The 18,438-nt window shown below is 57.6% G+C and overlaps 1 protein-coding gene across 2 annotated transcripts in view; it reads left to right on the forward strand.

Annotated features, from left to right (window-relative positions):
• The window catches only part of SCUBE1 (signal peptide, CUB domain and EGF like domain containing 1), a 141,862-nt gene that overhangs the window by 80,997 nt on the left and 42,427 nt on the right, over positions 1 to 18,438 (forward strand). Inside the window, exons 5-7 of one of the 2 annotated variants that reach the window (XM_025399327.1) lie at positions 359 to 484; positions 4,821 to 4,937; positions 7,601 to 7,690. In XM_025399327.1, coding sequence (XP_025255112.1) covers positions 359 to 484; positions 4,821 to 4,937; positions 7,601 to 7,690 — 333 coding nt within the window. The remainder of the gene's footprint in view (positions 1 to 358; positions 485 to 4,820; positions 4,938 to 7,600; positions 7,691 to 18,438) is intronic. The other variant, XM_025399328.1, reaches the window with a different exon arrangement.

The raw sequence follows: 18,438 nt of genomic DNA on the forward strand, positions 1-18,438 counted from the left end.
GGGGAGCAAATCACCCTGACACAAAAGTAGTTCCTCAGACCACGCCCCGCAATCTGACCTAGAGCAAGAGCTTGGTCTCTGTGGGTCACGAGGTACCATTTACAGTGCAACCCACAGAGCAAAGCCTGAATCTAGACCCAGGCACCGTGCTCTTGCTTTCTCCCTAAGGGATATCCATGTAGATGGCTGCTGCACACACACATACGTGTGTGTGCACATGTGCGTGTGTGTGCATGATACATGCAATGACAGCCCGTTTGATTGTTACATATCACTGGCTATCCCCTTTCAGCCTGAAATGTTCTCTATCACTCTCTGCCTGGTCCCCAACCCGTCTCTTGTCTGTCTCTCTTCCCAGAGGGTATGAACTGCATGAACAAAGACCATGGCTGTGCCCACATCTGCCGGGAGACGCCCAAAGGTGGGGTGGCCTGCGACTGCAGGCCCGGCTTTGACCTTGCCCAAAACCAGAAGGACTGCACACGTAGGTAGATGGAGACAAATGGGTCAAACGTCCCATGCGTCTCCTGCCATTGCTTTCTGGAGGGTCTGTCCAGTCTGCTGGACTTTGGCCAGGGAGGGTCCCCAGCCCCATGGGGTGGAGAGAAGGGCAGGGCCTGCGGAAGGGGCCTGACAGGGCATGAGGGAAAAGGGTTGTGAACCCTAGCCTTGGGGTTTTCCGCACCAAGCATGACACCACCAGTGTAGCCCCAGGAGCTGGGCTGGATCTTATGGCAGCCCCTGAGCCTAAGGTCTGCTGCAGGAATAGTGGGGCCATGGCACAGAGGTCTACAGGACCAGGTTTCTCGATGGGCCTGGGAAGCCCCTGGTATGAGTAGTACAAAGAAGGAAAAGAGTGTGGTTCAGAAGTGGCACCATTCTGGGCTGTGCTGACCATTTTTCCGGGACCGAAGATCAGAACTCTGCACACCTATAGTCCCAGCTTCTTGGGAGGCAGAAGCCGGAGGATCACTCTAGCCCGACTTTGAGTCCAGCTTGGACAACATAGCAAGACCGCATCTGTAAAATAAAATTTAAAGATCAGAACTCACAATCTGACCCCTGCAAGTCTGCCTGCCGATGGTGATACTCTGGGAGATCTGGGCTGAATGAGGCCTCTGGCCAAAGACACCATTTCAGGATCTGCTTGGTGGTCTGCCTACAGGGCCCATGTGTAGTCCAGCCTCTTAATGCGGTCACCCCGTCCCCCAGTAGGAGTAGGAGCCAGGAAACCAAGCAGAACAGTGGCTGAACTCCGAAGCTTGGGAGCCAGAGCATCCTGCCCACAGCTTCATGGGGAGATGGTGGGATGGGCCTCTCCTCGTGGAAGATGAGGGCACCAGGGATAGCCAAAGTGATGTCACATTTGCCCTTTTTTACAAAGAGCCAAAGGAGACTGCTGGGAGCACTTTCCATCTCTGGCCAGGGACAAGTGCCTCATTTCAAGCCCATTTTCTAATGTAGAAAAGTGTTAGGGAGAAGTGTCCAGTTCCAACTCCCAACAGAGAAGATGGTCCTCACCCTAGGTGGCCCTGCTGTCATAAAGAAAATGACTGTTCTTCCACCCACCGTTCTGTGGAGAGGACAGCTGGCCCTTGTTGGTCCATCGTCCACAGTCACTGATCCTCTTAGTTGTCATCAGCTCTCCTGTGGGTGCCTTGCCACACCCTTCCCAACTCATGGTCTCCTAGAACAGTCACCAAGACCCTGGGGACCCACGAACACCAGATGTGATTCATCCATTCTCCAAAGTGGAGGTGCTTCCTTCTGTCCCAGGTATGGCCCCAGAGGCAGACCACCTTTCTCTGTGTTTCTGGCTCTTTCCTGTGGGATGGCCAAGATAAGCCTGTATACTGTCACCCAGGGCAGGACCAAAAGGGGCAGTCTCAATTGGAAGTGCCAGCCTCCAGCCCCAGGGCTCCAGCCAGGCCCCCTCTCCACACCAGATGGATTCCTTTAGCTGCAGAGAAGTAGTCTGCCCCCGGCCACCTCAGAACAGAAGATGCTGACTCCAGCTTTCCCAGTCCCCCTGTTGTGTGATCTGAGTTTCCTCACGAGAAAGGCCAAGGTCAAAAATGCATGGAGTCAGCAGGCTTGTGGATAGCCCTGGCCAGAAGGACAGTGCATTCCCTTAGGCAGAAGACAGGCCGAGAGCCCAGTGCCAGGGAGAGGCTGCAGGCATCCTGGCCGGGGCCAGCTTGCTCCCTGACCCCCTAGTACAAGCACTACAAGGAGGAGGAGTTTGCTCAGAGAGCATCTTCTGAGCGCCAGCCTGGTGTGAGAGGTCAGGGACTAGGCAGGGCCCTGTGAGCAGCTAGGACGCCCCCCACAACCTTCACCCCAGCTGTCCCCGCCAGGGAAGGGCTCAGCCCTTGCCTGGAATATGTGCTGGCTTGAGAAACAGCAGTCCCACCCTCTCCGTGGGCGGCTGAATATCACCAAGGTATGGAGAGCCTGATGTGACTTCCGGGACCTGAGGCCTCCCGTGAAGGGCCTGCACAGGCGGCTGCCCAGCCAGCCCAGCTTTGGCTGCTTCTGTGAGGTTTGTGAGGCAAGGCTGGTGTAAAGTTAGCTCTGAGGCGTTCGCTCTAGTCCTTGAAGTCACTTGCATTCCAGGAAATTCCAGATCTCAAGCTGGGTTGGGGGCTGAGGCCTGGCTTAACCAACCAGCCTCCATGCCTCAAGAGGCCTGCGGGGCTCTGAACCAAGCTGTCATCCATCCAGAGCCCAGGACCCACTCCAGGGCCAGGGCCAGAGGAGGTTTTCTCCATCCTTCTGTCCGTCTCACCAGAGCTTGAGCTCAGACATCTCTGTGTATAAGCCATAGATTCTCCAGTACTCGAAGGCTTGACCCTTGGGGGTCTGTTAGATGCACAGATGACTATGTGGAGGGAACAAGGGCCCCGGAGCCTGCATCCCCCTCGAGTTGCCTCAGACAGGCCTCCATCCTCATTAGAGTCACTTTTGGGGAACAGCCTGTCTCCAGGAGCCTGGAGCTCAAAAAGAACAGCCTTCTCCCCAGCTGCACCCCTGCCCACTCTGAAACAGGAATCTCCTGGGTCCTAGAAAGGCACACGACGTCCAGCCCGAAGTGGGCTCCACCTGGATCTCTCCCCATCGCCTGAGAGCTGCGCGGAGCTGCAGCCTCCCGGAATCGCTGGCTTCCCTGGGTTCCTTCCTGGCCATTGAGACAAGCCGTTGAGAGATGAAAGTTGAGCCCTCATCCAGGGCGTCAGCTCCACCCCGGAGAAGAGTCACTCCTGAGGAGAAGGGGCTGGAGGGCTTCGTGCTGGAAGCCCAGTTGTGTTTCTGGAAGCATTTTTCAGGTCCCTGAAATTTCCCCCCAGAAGTCAGCTCCCTCCTCTGGATGGTCCTCAGCTCCCTGTGGAAGAAGGAGCAGCCACTTAGAGCCTCTGGTTACAGAGGACAGCATCTGAGGCACTGAGCAGACACCTGTCCCCATATCAAGCCATCTTCTTGACATCCTCCTCACCCGCTGTGGAGACGGCACGTGTCCAAGGTTGAGGCGCCCCGTCACTCAGGACAGGTGGGCAGGAAGGCTCTGCGTCGGTCTCTGTGAAGGAGATGAGCTGAGAAGTCAGTTCTGAAATGTTTGAGATCCTTCTCTGGGAGTTGCCACCAACTGACCTCCCTCTGGTACCAGCTGTGCTCAGGGGTCAACCTAATAGAACAGAATTTATTCAAACTCTCAGGATTTGGGGTTTTTGCCCCCCTCTAATCATACTTGGTCTGGGATTTATTTTTGCATATTTGATCACTAGGGTTTTGCATAATAAATTAGAGTATAGCTTGAATTCTGGACAGATGGTTAAAGTATCCAAGAACACGCCCTATACTGAGGTCCTCATGCACATTTGCGTTCAGGTGATGGGCGTGCAGCTGTCTCGCCAGCATCGCAAGGCAGGGGCCCTACACCCCCTGGGGAGCACCTGGGTCACCTTGCTCCCCTCTAGAGATCCCTCTCACCCTGGAAACGGACCATGTGTGTAAATAAACTTGAATTTGTAGTTTTATCTACTTCAGACTCCTTTTTGTTCTGCCCCCTTTTCAGCCAACCCAGATTGCTGATGTGAAACATGTTGAGATTCTGGGCTGAAAGGCACCAGATCCTCCAGGCCACAGCCATTGAAAACAGTGGAACGTGGTTATTATTTAGGTGATTTTCAAAACGGTACCTTAGATGACATTAATTTGCATGAGTCTGTCTGTTCGGACATTGCCGAGCTCCCGGAGGATTAGGGCTTTGAGGGGATAGAGTTTGAGATGGCCCCTGGGACTCTGAGAGGGGACGTCCGTGGAGACATCCACACGCCCCAAGACAGACAGAGGAAGGAAAGCTCTGCCAGAACTAAGGAAATGAGCGACACCTGGAACCACGGGCCGCCATGTCGCTCCCCCGACAGCTTGACAAGTACGTCCTGGCATTGACAAACATTTGCCCCATCGAGACAGGCGGCTGTAAAGGGTCCTGCAACCTGGGAAGGCTGAAGCTGTCTTCATCTACCGCCATCTGAGCGTATCAGCTCTGTGCCTGCTCTGATCAAAGCCTAGACAACCCCAAGTCCATTCTGTCCCACCCCAGTTCAGCTCTAGGCAGTGAGTGACTCCAGGCCTGGTCCCTGGAGGGGCTGAAGTGCAGGGAAACGCGCACCCGTTGCCCGGCAAGCCTCATGACCCTACCCACTGATGCTCTTAGGCCTCAGTTTCCCCAAACCCTGAAGGAAGCAGCCAACACCGACAAACTAATCGTTTTTGTTGTTCTGTTTATACACACGTGTGTACACTTTGGGCCTAACTAGTAACCTGTAACTATGGAAACGGAGGCTGCCAGCACAGCTGTGAGGACACAGACACAGGCCCCATGTGTGGCTGCCACCAGAAGTACGCCCTCCACTCAGACGGTCGCACGTGCATCGGTAAGTAGGCACCTCTGCCGCACACCACCCTTGCACCCCCCGCCCCCACCCCCCATGCGTGCACCAGCAGGGCCAGCACCCTGCCACATCCGGGTTCCCTGGAAGGAAGCTTCAGGGAAACAAGGAAAGGCAAGCCCATGGCAATGGTGGGGTGGCCGGCCCCCCTGGGGAAGCTTTCTGGGGAGGCTTCTCTGGGCCCGCAGCCCCCAGGACTAGGCTCTTCTGCTTTGTGTTCCCTGGCGACGCCTGACGTGGGTTCCCTAGCAGTGGGGGTTCTGCACGTCCTCGTCCTGGAAGTGAGGGGTGGCCCCAGGCAGGGGGTGTGGGTGTGTGGGGAGAAGGGAGGTGTACACACCTAAGACCTTCTGTTCAGAAGCCCAGGTGTTTCCTCCCCTGGTACGGAAAACAGCCAGATTCAGGTAACTGCACACAGCCACGTTAGTCATGGGAGCTGCCCACGGCCGTCTGGAAAACCGAGAGGTTTCCTCAGAACTCTGCTTTCAGTGGTCACTGACTAAACTCCAGGGGAGGGTGGACAGTGTGGGCCCTGCGTGGGTGTGGCGTTTTCACTGCTGGTCTCTCCGAGCTGCCGGGCCCCTGCTGGCCTTTCTCCCCAACCTGAAGTCCGCTCTTCCCGCCGCTGCCCCAGCCCGTCTCTCACCTGTCAGATGGAGTCTTGATCTGAGTCTCCGTCACCTCCTTCCTCCTGGTCCCTATTTCCAAGAGGAAGCTTGAATATTTGTGATTATTTCATGCCATAATCACTAGTAGGTTTTTTTCTCCCATTTAAAAATAACAGCAAATTTTTTAACTGAGAAAGGGTGGAGTTTCAAAGTTGGTGCCAGAGTTCAACCCTCCCTGTGCTGGCAAACTTTAGAAACCCAACACAAGTCAGTTATTTTTTTAGGCCCCATTTCTTATTGTCAATCTGGAAGATACTTCTTGAGGGAGACTCAGGGGACAGGAAAGGATTGGTCGGCAGACAGAAGCCCATGAGGCCAGGGTGTGCCCCCCCGCTCTGTCCCCCAGGACGCTACTCCCTTGGTTCTCAGGGAGCAGGGCCTGGGCGGGTGCCAGGCTGTCACCTCTGTAGTCCGGGGCTGTCATCACGGGTTCTGCTGCCTGCGGTGGCTCTCCCTTCCTCTGTGTGGTCTCTTCTTTCAGACAACCATTTTATATTTCATTTTTATCTCATTTATCTTGCTTTTCTGGTGATGGTCCCTGATTGCCTGTCTTGTCTGATAACTGACGTTCATTAATTATTTTCAGAGCCAAAAGCCAAACCAAACCAACCAACCAATTGAAAAAGAATTAAAAGCCAAACCCGGTCTCAAACCAGTGTCTCTATTGCAGCCTGATCCCATCTAGAACCTCCTCTCCTCCTGCCTCTCTCCCTCCACTGTCCGGCCTGGGACTCTCCCAGGCCACCCAGCCTCCCTCCTGTCTCGTCTGCTCGAGGTCTCCCGCAGGGTTTGCTACCTCTGCTGGAGCCGACACTGCGGCCACAGGGGCAGTGCAAAGAGCTGCCGGGCCAGACACACCCAGCCTTTGTCTAACACATCTTGTCTCGTCCACCGAATCATCCTTTCTTCCTTTTTTATTTTTCGATGTCTACTGCATGTGAAGGCCCCTGCTTGGATCTCCTTTCTAAAGTAACTTCCCCAGCCTCACCTTTCCTCCCCTCTCGTTAGAAATCACCTTCCTTACCCGGCCCCTGCTGCTGCTACTTCCACTCCTGGCCAGGAAGAGATGCCTTCACCTGCCTTCGCCCACTGTTCATCCGTGTCCCCCTTGGGAACGAATGTCTCCACACATTTCCCTCTGAGCAAAGAAAATCAACCCAGCTAACCTCACCTGCCCCTCCACAGGAAGCCTCTTGGCATAGCCAGGATGCTCCCTGGCCCCGCTCGGGGCCGCTTGTCCCCTGCATGCTCCTAAAATAAGCGATCCCTCTTTGCATCCCCTTGTTGAGCACTTGAATGTTTAGCCCTAGTCTTCTATAGACAAGCAGGCAACCAGCGCTGCCCAAATCGATCCCGTGGTTTTTCTGTCTATTCTATTGGATCCATTGTGTGTGTGTGTGTGTGTGTGTGTGTGTATCTCCTATGTTTTGTTCTTAATTTTGCATGAGTGTTGACACCCCTTCACATCCCTGTGACAGAGCCTCTGCTGTCTCAGTGCATCCATCACCGGACCTTGTGGCCCTGTCCCCTTGTCCTGTGCCTTGTCCTGTGCCTGCCTCTCCAGCCTGAGCCACGGGGGTCTGTAATCACTTGTGTCTCTGTAAAGCACCATAAAGCACCGTGGTGGCGCTTTCTGCTTCTGTGGCTCTCTGCAGACAGGTCCTGTCTGCCCTGACCTCAGCCTCCTCCTCTGTCTGCTTGCCCATGGGCCCTGAGTCCCCTCTGTGTCCCAGGTCACTTTGTGGTCATTCCTCCTTTCCTGCACGTCCCCCCGCCCCCGCCCTCGCTGCCTCTCTGCTTTGCCCTGAACACCCCGACCTTGGAGGTTCCTGGGATTAGCCCCTTGGCGAGGCTGCCGAGCTGGCCGGCATGCGGTGTTGGCTTTGCGTGCACCACGCCGAGAGGCTGACTGTCTTGGGCCGCGGGAAGTGGGCTGTCATTAACCACTGGCTCCGTGTTTGTCCCTTACTTGTGTTTTAGAGAAGGATGAGGCTGCAATTGAGCGCTCTCAGTTCAATGCCACGTCAGTAGCTGATGTGGACAAGCGGGTGAAACGGCGGCTACTCATGGGTAACACTTTTCTTCCACTTCCTTTGTCGTACTTGCACGTGTGTGTGTACACGTGTGTGTGCACGTGTGTGTGCACATGTGTGTGCGTGCGTGTGTTCGCGTATGTGTGCATGTGTGTGCGCGTGTGTATGTGCGCCTGTGTGCATGTGTGCATGTGTGTGCAAGTGTGTGTCTCGGGTGTGCACTGGCATGTGGACATGGGTGTGTGTGTGCTGTGTGTGGGTGTGACGTGTGTGTGTGGGGGCGTATGTCTGTGTTGTGGGGTGTGCCCACGTGTGTGCAGTCCCGCGTGTCGTGTGAGTGCGGGGGGCTCCACTCCAGGTGTGAACTCACTTTTTCCTTTTTAAAGTTTTTACCCACCATCAAACACGTTTGTTCTTTGTGTGTTTGTAGCAAAGAACCCAGGGCTAGCATCCACTGGCCTGTGCGTGTAAGGAGACCTGTGCCATAAAGCTCCCCCACTTGCGTAAACACCCACGTACACAGTTAGGATTCCCAGGGTCAGCAAAGCAGCACTGAGACTCAGCCGCAAAAGAGGGCATTTGAGTAGACGGGTCTGGGCAGAAGAGTCCTTACCCATCTCCTCTCCTGGGAGGGAACCTACCAGCCAGGACCTCCAGGACCTCTCAGGGAAAAAGCCACCTGCTGCTTAGGGTGTCTTGGGAAGCCTGCTGGCAGGGCTGATCAGGGACCGATGTGAGGAGAAAGAGAAGGAAGAGGAAATATCACTGCTCTTGGACAGGGCTCAGTGTGTGCACAGTGGAAAGCAGACTTCCTCATCTACTCGTTCTTCTCTATCAGTCAGTTCTGCTGTTCTGCTGGCCTCCGGGCTTCGCCAGCTGCCCAGGACCTCCTGAGCATAGCTGTGGTCGCCTAGGGTTGTCACGACCTTCTTAATGGCTCTCAGATAGCTCACACCAGTGTTTGCAGTGATGGAGTCAGGGATTGCAGTCTCCATTTCTCTGAAGAAGAGACTAAGGTTCGCTGGGGTGCCCTGGCTTGCCCAAGGTCACACACCACCCTGCAGGGCTGAGCTCTACCCAGAAGTCCTGACCGTGTGGGCTGTCTCAAGCATCAGGGTTGCAGGGCCGTGTGAAGGTCAGAGCCTGAAGGTCCCAGAGAGGTGGCTTTGTTTCATGGCCTCTTGTGGACCTCAGGGGGACCCAGGCATCTAGAGAGGAAGCAGGAGGGAGGTCTGGGGGCCACAGGGGATATGGCCTTGTGTGCTGCTGAGAAGGCTTCAGGCCTGCTCACTCCTTAGGGGCTTCGAGGCGCTTATGGGTCTGGCTGATGGTGCTCTATGAACCCAAAGTCCATGCTGGACAGGACAGGTGCAGCCCTCTTTCTCAGATGAAAAGAGTAAGGACCAGAGAGGTCAGAGCATTGACCTCTGGTCACACAGGCAGACAGGGCAAGCTCAGGCTGGAAGCTAGTTCTCTGCAAATTCTCTGGACGGGTCTGTCTTGTTGACATGGACAGTCCAGGTTGGCCTGGGAAGAGCCGGAGATGGCAGATTGGGTTGGCTTTGAGCCTCCAGCCTCAGCCACAGCCAACAGGTATGACCACTGCCGTCCAGGCAGGCATGAGTCAGTGCTATGAACTTTCTGGAAGGGTGGCTGGGGGCAGGTGGAGGGAGCCCCAGAGATGTCACTGTTCTGAGGCCACTCTCAGGTCTCAGGGGGCCCAGGGCCCTCGGTCTTACTTACTAGGAGAAGCAAGCAGTACCTTCTGAGGCCAGAGCTCCACAGCCAGGCAGGACCAGGAGCTGGGGCCCCTCAGGTGCCCCACAACCTTCCCAGCAAGAGGATGGGTGGTGGAAGAGGGCCGCGCTGGGTTGGCATCCTGTAAATGGGTAGTGCAGGGTGGGGAGGTGGGCCTCTGTGCTTGCATTCAAAAATGGGAGTCAGTGGATAAAGGCCCAGAACCAGACCCTGGTGCGGGGTCAGGAGGTGAGGACGGAGGCCCTGAGAATGCAGGTAGCCTCAGCCTGGGTTTGGAAGACTGACTGAAGGAACAGATCAAGCAGATCTCTGTGCCAGGCATCTGGGTGGGGACCCTCCCCTGCACCCCCACCTCTGTGATGATCAGAATCCTCCTGTGCCACTCCTTAGAGCTTGTCCTGCCCCAGACAGAAGAGACTTCTCCTCCAGTTTCCTCCAACACAAAGCAAAGGGAGAGCCAATAGCCAAGGCCTCACCCCTGAACTAGGAACCAGACTCGGGCTTCTGAGGAGGGTCAGTGTGGGGGCCTCAAGTCTAGAGCACAAGTGAGCCCCTCTCTCACAAGCTCATCGCTCTTAGCACCATCTCCTCTAAGAACAGACTGTGGGGTAAAGACACAGGATCCTGCTGGACTTCAGGCCCTAACCAGTAGCTCCTGATGAGGTGTGGCTGCCCCTGCGTTGTATTAATAGAGGCACGGTATGGAAGGTAAGGGAGGTGACCGTTCCCATCCTGCCCCATGCTGTATTAATGGAGGTAAGGTATGGAAAGTAAGGGAGGTGACCGTTCCCGTCCTGCCCCATGCTGGTCAGGCGCACCGGGGCATCATGTTCAGAGCCAGTCGCTACGTGGGGAGAGCAGCCCAGATGGTGAGGGGCTCAGAACTGGGTCATCCTCATCTGTTCACGCTGCCAGGATTGCTGACCTGTGGGAGAGATCACAGGCAGTTCGTCCCAGTAGATCCTGGGCCTGTGGGCAGCCTGAGCCCCTTTTGGGGTTCTGGGAGGGGAGAAGGGTAGGACAGGCACAGGCAGAAGGAGCCAGTGATAGATGAGAAAAGTGAGACACCAAGGAGTTTCACGGCGAGGTCAGACCCTGGACCACGTGGCTCCAGAGTCTGTGCCCTTGACTGCAGCACTGGCCAGCTTCCCACGAAAGCGGCTAGATGCTCAGACCCCCGTCCCCTGGCGGAACCTTCAAGCCAAAGTGACCATCTCTTAGAAACCACGGAGGGGAGGACACTGCGGCTCAGAGGGGCTAAGGGCTCCAGCCATGCAGCTGGGCAGGACCGAGCCGGGATTCTGGCTCCAGTGAGGGAGGGGGGTGCCCTCAGTGGGAGGCGCAGTTGTTGTAAGTCTAGAGTGTGGCCGGAGAGAGAGAATACCTCCAGCATGGTGGCCTGGGCCACTGGATTCTCACCTGCGCCCGGCAGTTGTTCTTTGTCATAATCACCCCAGTCCCTGAGCACAGGTGAAGAACAGAGTAACTATGTTTACTTTAAAGAGGCCCCAAAATGTGGGACCAATTGTAGACTCCCATTTCAATCAGTTAAAATTGTTGGATTTGCAGGTTAAAGTGATAAATTTCAATTATCTAGGAGACTTTCTTGAAACATCTGGGTACCCAGCAAAGGGTGCATCATGGGAGCTTACCTCAGGCCCCCGGGACGCTGCTTGTGGCAAGGTTGTTGGGGTGCGGTGCGCCACACTGGTCGGCTCCAGGTCCTCAGTCAAGCCCGTCTCCCTGGAGCACGCTTAGGATAGGTGCAGTATTCCGCTCCTCTTGCCGCTGCTAACAGATTCCCGCAATCTCAGTTGCTTAAGACAATGCAGGTTTATTATCTTCTGTAGGTCAGACATTTGACCTGGGTCTCACTGGGCTAAATTCAAGATGTCAGCAGGGCTGCTTCCTTCTGGAGGCCCCAGGGGTGAATCCCCTTCCTTGCCTTTCCAGCTTCTAGAGTTGCCCACGTTCCTTGTCCCGCGGCCCCTCCTCTACCTTCAGAGCCAGCAGCCTGACCTACCCCAGTGCTCACCGCTGTTTCTGACCCACCTCTGCTGCCTCCCTCGGTTACTCTCAAGGACCCCCGTGATCACGTTGGGCCCCTCCAGATAATCCAGGATAATTTCCCGTCTCGTGGTCCTTGCACATCTGCAGAGTCCCTGCTGCCAGGTGGGGTCACAGTTTCTGGGGATTAGGAAGTGGGCATTTTAAGGGGGCATTATTCTGCCTAAAACAGTTGGTTCTGCTTGGGCTGAAGGAACCCTCTGTTAGGGCAGAGCCCACTCCTGCCCTCTTCACTGGCTGAGCCCCAGGACCACGAGCCTCCTCTGAAACCAGTCCTGAGGGTGTGGGATGCACCCCACCCCCCTCATGGAAGCTCCACTGGCTGCCCCGGCTGTGGGCACCCACTGTCCCTCAGGCAGCCTTGGGGGTGTATCTTCAGCCCATTCCCTCTGCCCCAGCTCTCCGGCCTCACCTCTGTAGTTTGCAAGGGACTTTCCGGGCAGCTCTCCAGTGAGTGACCCCACAGCCCTGGGAGGCAGCTGTCCCACCTCACAGATGAAGACCCTGAGGCCCTGAGAAGAGAGGCCACATAGCCAGTGAGCAAAGCCTGGGCCAAGGTCCCAGCCCCGTGGACTCCCAAGTCCAGGGCCCCAAGTTAGGAACTGAACAGGCCTGAGGGACACGGCTCTGCAGGCCCAGCAGCAGTTCTGGCTGTGATATTCCTCCTGTGGGCACGACATCAGCAGAACTCACAGCCAGCCCATTCCAGGGGTCCCACCACAACCAGGAGAGCAGCAGGGCCTGAGCTGCAGGCCAGGGACCCCAATCTGAGTTGACACTCAGCCCGATCTCTCTCTGGGCCTTGCACTCTGCCTCATGTTTACCTGAACCCCACAGCCACCCTGAGAGCAGTGCGAGTGTTTTAGAGATGAGGACATGGGGGCACAGAAAGGCAGCGAGGAACTCCTCCCCCCGCACCCCTGCGGCTGCTCCTCCCTGGCTCCCTGAACTGCTCCACCTCGTCCGATATAGGCCCAACCTTTTCTGCCTCCTCTCGGGATCTGGCCAGGAGTGGGTGCTTGGCGATGCTTATGGAGGTCAGAGCAAAGAGGAACACTGCCCAAGAAGCAGTGCCTGGCCTGAGGGGACCTTGGGCTCCAGCGGGGACAGGGCCCCCCTGAGCCTTCCCTGTCCCTCTATACCGTTAGAGCCATCTTCATCAGTGTTCCCCAGGCCGGTGCCAGACAGAGCCTGGGAGAGTCGCAGCATCCCTGACTCCCTTGAACAGCAGACACTGCCTGGGCATCTCCCAGGAGACAGGCCCAGACCTGCAGGAGCCCCCAGGCGTCCCGAAGAGAGGGAAGAGGTTTGGGCTTGGAGTAAGGCCTGGGTACCAGTTCTGTCCACTCCCTGAAAGCTGTGCTTGCTCAAGCAAGTTTTTTAACTTCCCTCAGCCTATTTCCTCAGCTGTAAAATGGCGATCGTGATGGTGTGTACTTCCTGTAGATTTGAGGATGAAAAGAGCGACTATGTAGCAGGTGCTTAGAGCGGCACCAGGCACGTAGGAAGCACTCTCTGTGTGTCACCTGTGTGACGCAGTTGGGGCACGGAGGGCAAAGCACCAGAAAGGGAAGTCGCCAGGGACGGATCTGCAGGTGAGCAGGCAGGACTGGGTGGAGTCCCAGGCTTCCCCTGGCTTTTCTCCACCCTTCTGCCCCTAGACCTGTCTCCCCGGCCATCCCGACATCCCTGTCCTGCCCACCCCCAGCCAAGCCCTCTGGGCCGCATGGCTGCACTCAGCGCCCACTGTCCTGCTAGCGGGGGGAGAAGGGAGGAGCTTTCCCACTGGAGCTCACGGGGCTACAGCCGCATCCCTCTGAGCCCGGGTTTCCCGTCCCCCAGATGGCCATGACCTGCTTCACTCTGCCAGGCTTAAAGGAGCTGGAAGCAAGAGAAAGGTTGGAAGGGCCCGGCACACAGGCCAGAGCCTGGTAAAGGGCTGTTTATCTTGAGAAAAGCAGGCAGAGAGGCCGGAGAACTGGGAGGCCAGGGAAGACCGAGGATAGTGGAGGCCACTGTGGAAATGGTGGCTGACACAGAGGGCACACAGTGTCCCACACTGTCCCCAGCCTCATTGAACTGTACAGCCACCCTGAGCGGCCTGGCCAATGTCACTTCTCATCCGGACATATGCATTCCTGCTTCTCCCCACTAGCTCCCCTGCACCCCGTCTGCACACCTCCTCTTCCGCAGCTCCCATCGCCAGGGTCCTGGGTGTCCCTGATTTCACCAATCTATGTCCCTGCCCCCACGCCGCACATTCACCCACTCCTGGAAGCCACCTCTGTCTGTTCCTCTGGCCCTGCATGCTCAGCCTTTCCTGGACTCCCTGCCTCCATGGGTCACACCCTCATCTCTCTACCCAGGTGCCATCTTGGGTGGTTCTACCTGGCAAAGGCTGCCTTTTGCTTGTCCAAACCTCACTGGACCTTCCTCCTCTCCCCTGTCCCACCACTCACCCTTCCTCCACCAGCACCCCCTGACTGGGGGCAGAAGCTAGGTCTTTGCCAGCTTGGCGCCCCCCTCAGGGTACAGCACAGGGCCTTGCCCAGAGCAGGAGGATGGGTGAGGCTAGCTGGCTCAGCACATGAATGATGGCTTCCTGGAGGAGGTGCCGGGGGATGGATGGGGCCTCAGTGCCCAGGCGGCAGGTATCCAGCTCAGAGAGAAGGCGGGCCCCGGAGCCTGGACGTGCTTGGAAGTGGGAAGGGGCTCAGGCAGGTCTGAGTGCTGGTGAGGGAGGTGATGACACGGGGCAGCTGCCCAGGACCAGTGCTCAGCAGGTGACCTGGCTGAAGGAAAGTGGGGGCAAGCCCCTCTCAAGTCGTGGCCTCCCTGCCCACTGAGCTGCAGGGACTGGGCTCCTGTTACAGAAGGATCAGGTGGTCAAGCTACGCCTCAGTCACTGGACTGGCTCCAAGTGTGGCTGGTGTCTGGTCAGCTGGGGCCCCCAGCCAGGTTGAGTCCTGAGCCCTGTCCTCAGTTGAGTCCCTCACTGTCTCGCATGCACAGCCGGGGCTGGTAGCGGGAGATAGGTGATGGCGACTCAGCTCTGCTGAGGGCTGGAGTATAGGTGGAGTCGCAGTGCCAGGCAGGGCTTAGTAGAGAAAAGATGAGGGCTCAGGGCATTGCCTGGCCCGGATGGGAGGCTGAGGCTTAGAGAGGATGTGGCCCACCCAAGGCCACCTTGTGCGTTGGGCCCTGGCACTCTTGGGTGGCCCTACCCTTCGCCCCCCAGCTTCCTTCCCACTGTACTCCATCACAATGGAGGTGGGGCACACTTGACCCCCATCTGCTCCTTTTGGCCCGCAACTCTCATCTAATGTTTAAATACCCAAGAGCACATCTCACTGCCTGCCCTGGTTCCTCTCTCCTGGATTCTGTCCCAGCCTCCCTGTCTCCCTGTGAGGCCACAGCCAGAGCCCTCTTTGCTTTGGCACAAATCTGAACAGGCTCCAGCCCTGCCTGAATCCTCCCTAGGTTTCTTGGCCGCTGGTCTAAGTGGGCCCCAAAGCCCCAAAGCCCTTTGAGATGCAACCTCAGTGCCCTCTGTGACCTCCTGCCATTTTTGCTAATCCAGTCCTGACCCCCGTGGCCCCCTGGCCCTGCAGGCCGACATGGTAATACCGATGTCCACTGGAGCTGTAAATGGAAGGCTCCCGAGAACAGGGCACCCTCTTCACCTGCATTCTCAGGAGGATCCCGTGTGTAAAAACAGGCCCACCCGACTAGGTCCCTCTGCCACCCTGCCCGCTGGCTCCCTGTCACCCCACCTGCCTGGGGGGCGATGGTCTGCTCCTTCTGCTGGCCCTCCCCATCCAAGCTGCCCTTGCCTCTCTCTAGCTGGATCCAGCTAAGGGTGGGCCAGGTGTTGGCTGCAGGCCAAGGTTAGCCCTGACTTGACTGAGGAGTAGCAGGCAGCTCCCAGCAGCCCGCAGCTTCCTGAGGCCAGATTTCCTGGTCTGACCCAAGGAAGGTGGGTGGTTTCAGGTTGCTCACCAGGCTGTCTCGTTGCTTTAAGGACCATGCATTTTGTTCTAAGAGCAGAGAAATCCGTGGTTGGAGCTTCACTCAAGTCAAGCACACGGTGACTCCTTTCTGGTTATCCTGAACCAGATTCTAGAGTCAGACCCAGATTCAGTCCTGGCTTCCCCAGTGACCAACTCTGCCAGCACCCCAGGGCCAGCTCACATCTGAGCTTCAGTTTCTCATTTACAAAGATGGCTTCTAGTCTCTGGAGAAGCTTAGCTGAGGCACTAGACAGGCTGCTCCTGGCCCCGTGTGTGGCCCGTAGCAGGTGCTCAGCCACTTTCCATCCTTTACTTCTTCGCCATCACTGGCCATGAGCATGTCACTAGGGCACTCTGGAATGCCAGGGAGGAACAAAACCTTGACAGCAAGTCCCAGACAGTGAGACAAGAAGCCCAGAGCCAGCCTGGCGTTGGTCAGTTCATAGTGGTGGACCGACAGGAGCCCTGGAGACCCGGCAGGATTGACAGCGCCTGGTGCCTGTAACCCGGACCCCTCCAGGAGGCCCACACAGCTCCCAGGCTGAAGCTCTGGAGAGGGAGAGGGAGAGAGCATGGACACAGGCTCCAGGTGCCAGCTACCCCCTGCCCCGCCCCGATCCCCGCGAAGTCACGGCAGGGGAGGGTGGGGGTAGGGAGTGCACCACTGCTGGAGGCCCACCTGGAAGCAGAGGTTTGTACTCAGACACTGGGCACTGCCTCCTTCTGCCCCAGGTTGTTGTTTAATCTGTCCTCAGCCACGTCTCCAGGGCAGCTCGCAGAAACCCGGAGCAAGGCTTCCCTCTGTTGAGCAGCCTCCAGGCTGGGCTCTTTGTATACCCAGACATGTTCAATGTTCCCAGCAACCTGCAAGGTTTAGTGTTACAGATAAGGAAACCAAAGCTCAGGTGAAAGCAGCTCATCTGGTTCCCTCTACCGCACACCCCTCCCTGTCCGGGGGCAGGCAGGTGATAGCTCTGCCTCCCCAGGCTTTGCGCAGGGCCCGGCATGAGCATGCTCAGTGAGTGTCAGCTGCTGTTGATCAGGTCCCCAAGCCTCCCTGGGCACACACAGCTGGAGGGACCGCCTGGTGCACAGGAAGAGCACTGGCCCAGCTGTTTTCCAGCTGCATGTCCTCACCAGCTCATTCCCCTTGCCACATCTCAATCCCCCAAACCTCCTGGGGCACAGCTGTGATGCCTCCTGTGGATGGGCCCCAGGGAGCCCACCCACAGGGGAGCCCCCTTCTCTGCCCTAAGCACCCTTCACTGAGGAGCCAGGGTAGAGGTAGGAAGTGAAGGAGGCAGGGCAGGAGGAGACTGGCCTCTGGAGGCCCTGCTCCTGCCACCTGCTTTAATACGAAACGCCCCTGTCCTCCAAGGGGCACTTGGGACTCCTCAAACCAAGTAATGAGACCTCTCCTGAGGTCGGCTTGTCTTGCTGCTGGGTGGCATCTTCTATGCACCTGGTGCCACCAGCCCTCGGGCCTCCCTGCAGCCCTCCCTGCAGGGCACTGTCCCTCCATCCCGGTGGCTTCTGCTTTCTGAGCAGGTGCAGGAACCCCCACCCGCCCACTAGTCACGAGAGAAGGTGGCTTGCCACACTCCTAGCGCATCCTGGAATTGGGGCCCCGCCTGCTGCCTTGGAAGACAGTGCCACTGACAATAATTTGCCTCGCAAATTATTCCCCAAGCAGCGCAGTTCTCAGGTAGACGGTGGCCCCGAGGATGGCGCAGGCCTGTGGGCCTTTTATTTCAGGAGAGCCAGGCTAAGGTTAGCAGAGGGCCAAAATGGGCCTCAGAGTCACGGGGCTGTGTGCTAAGAAGGCAGAGTCCAGGAGACCCCAGACTGTTCCAGAGGCCTGGGTGGCCCTTGGGGATCACGGGCGTTGGGGCCCCGCAGCCTTGGACGAGAGCGGTGCTGGCTCTGGTGGAGTCTGCCGGGGCCTCCTGTCCCACGTTCTCCTTGAGAGCCGCTTCCTTGTCAGGGCTGAAGCCCTGGCCTCCGCAGTCACCCTGTGTCCAGCCACACTGAGCCCCACCCCACCCACGCCACCACCTGCATGCGCTATCACCAGCGTGTCCCCAGGCAGCCCTGGGGCAGACCCAGCCAGCACCCCCTCAGCAGACAGCTCAGGATTGACCATGTGCCCAGTGGAGGTAGAGGCAGGCGGGGAGGCGTGGTCAGGACCAGGCGTGGCCCTCTGCCGAACGGGGTCAAGTCCCCTCCACCACTCCCTGCTGACTGTCAGAGGCGCAAGGGAGGCCACATTCGTGGTGCCCAGCACAGCGCTGGCCATAAGCCTGCTGCACAATGCTAGTGACGGGCCACAGGGCCTCCCTGGAGTTCAGAGGGCCCCTCGGGAGATAGGCCAGCCAGGGAGATCAGGGCCACTGCGTCACGGGCTTGCCAGGGAGCATGGCATGGCTTTTATCCCAAAGCAATGGGAGCCATGGAGGGTTTCAGCAGCCAGCTGTGGGGAGAGGGTCAGAGGTCAGAGGTCCCCAGATCTGCCAGAAGGGCCGGCCAACGCCTCTTCACCGCAGCTTTGGTTGATTCTAGGGACGTAAGGGCAGGTGGGCCAGCTCTGATTGAGGAATCGGCAGGTTCTGGCGAGGACCCTGGGCTGCCCCCACCATCAGGGTAGGCCACTGAGGAGAAGGGAGGAAGAAGGGATGGCAGGGCCATTGTGGGACTCTGGGCCCATGCCAGACCCACCGGATCAGAGCCTCTGCCCTGGTGAAAAGCACCTCAGCGATGTTCAGGAGGGACACAGGGAAACCCGGGGCCTAGGGAGAGGAGGATCCTTTGCCCACAGTCCCCCGTGTGCTGGCACTGAGCCTGGCACCCACGCCCACCTCCCATCGTGCACCACAGAGTGCCCTCATGCCCTGTGCAGCGCAGCACCGCGCTGCCTCCTCCGCCAGGGGCACATTTGCGCTTCAGTCCTGCC

The sequence above is a fragment of the Theropithecus gelada genome, chromosome 10 (assembly GCF_003255815.1).
Source record: "Theropithecus gelada isolate Dixy chromosome 10, Tgel_1.0, whole genome shotgun sequence".
Classification (NCBI taxonomy): Eukaryota; Metazoa; Chordata; class Mammalia; order Primates; family Cercopithecidae; genus Theropithecus; species Theropithecus gelada.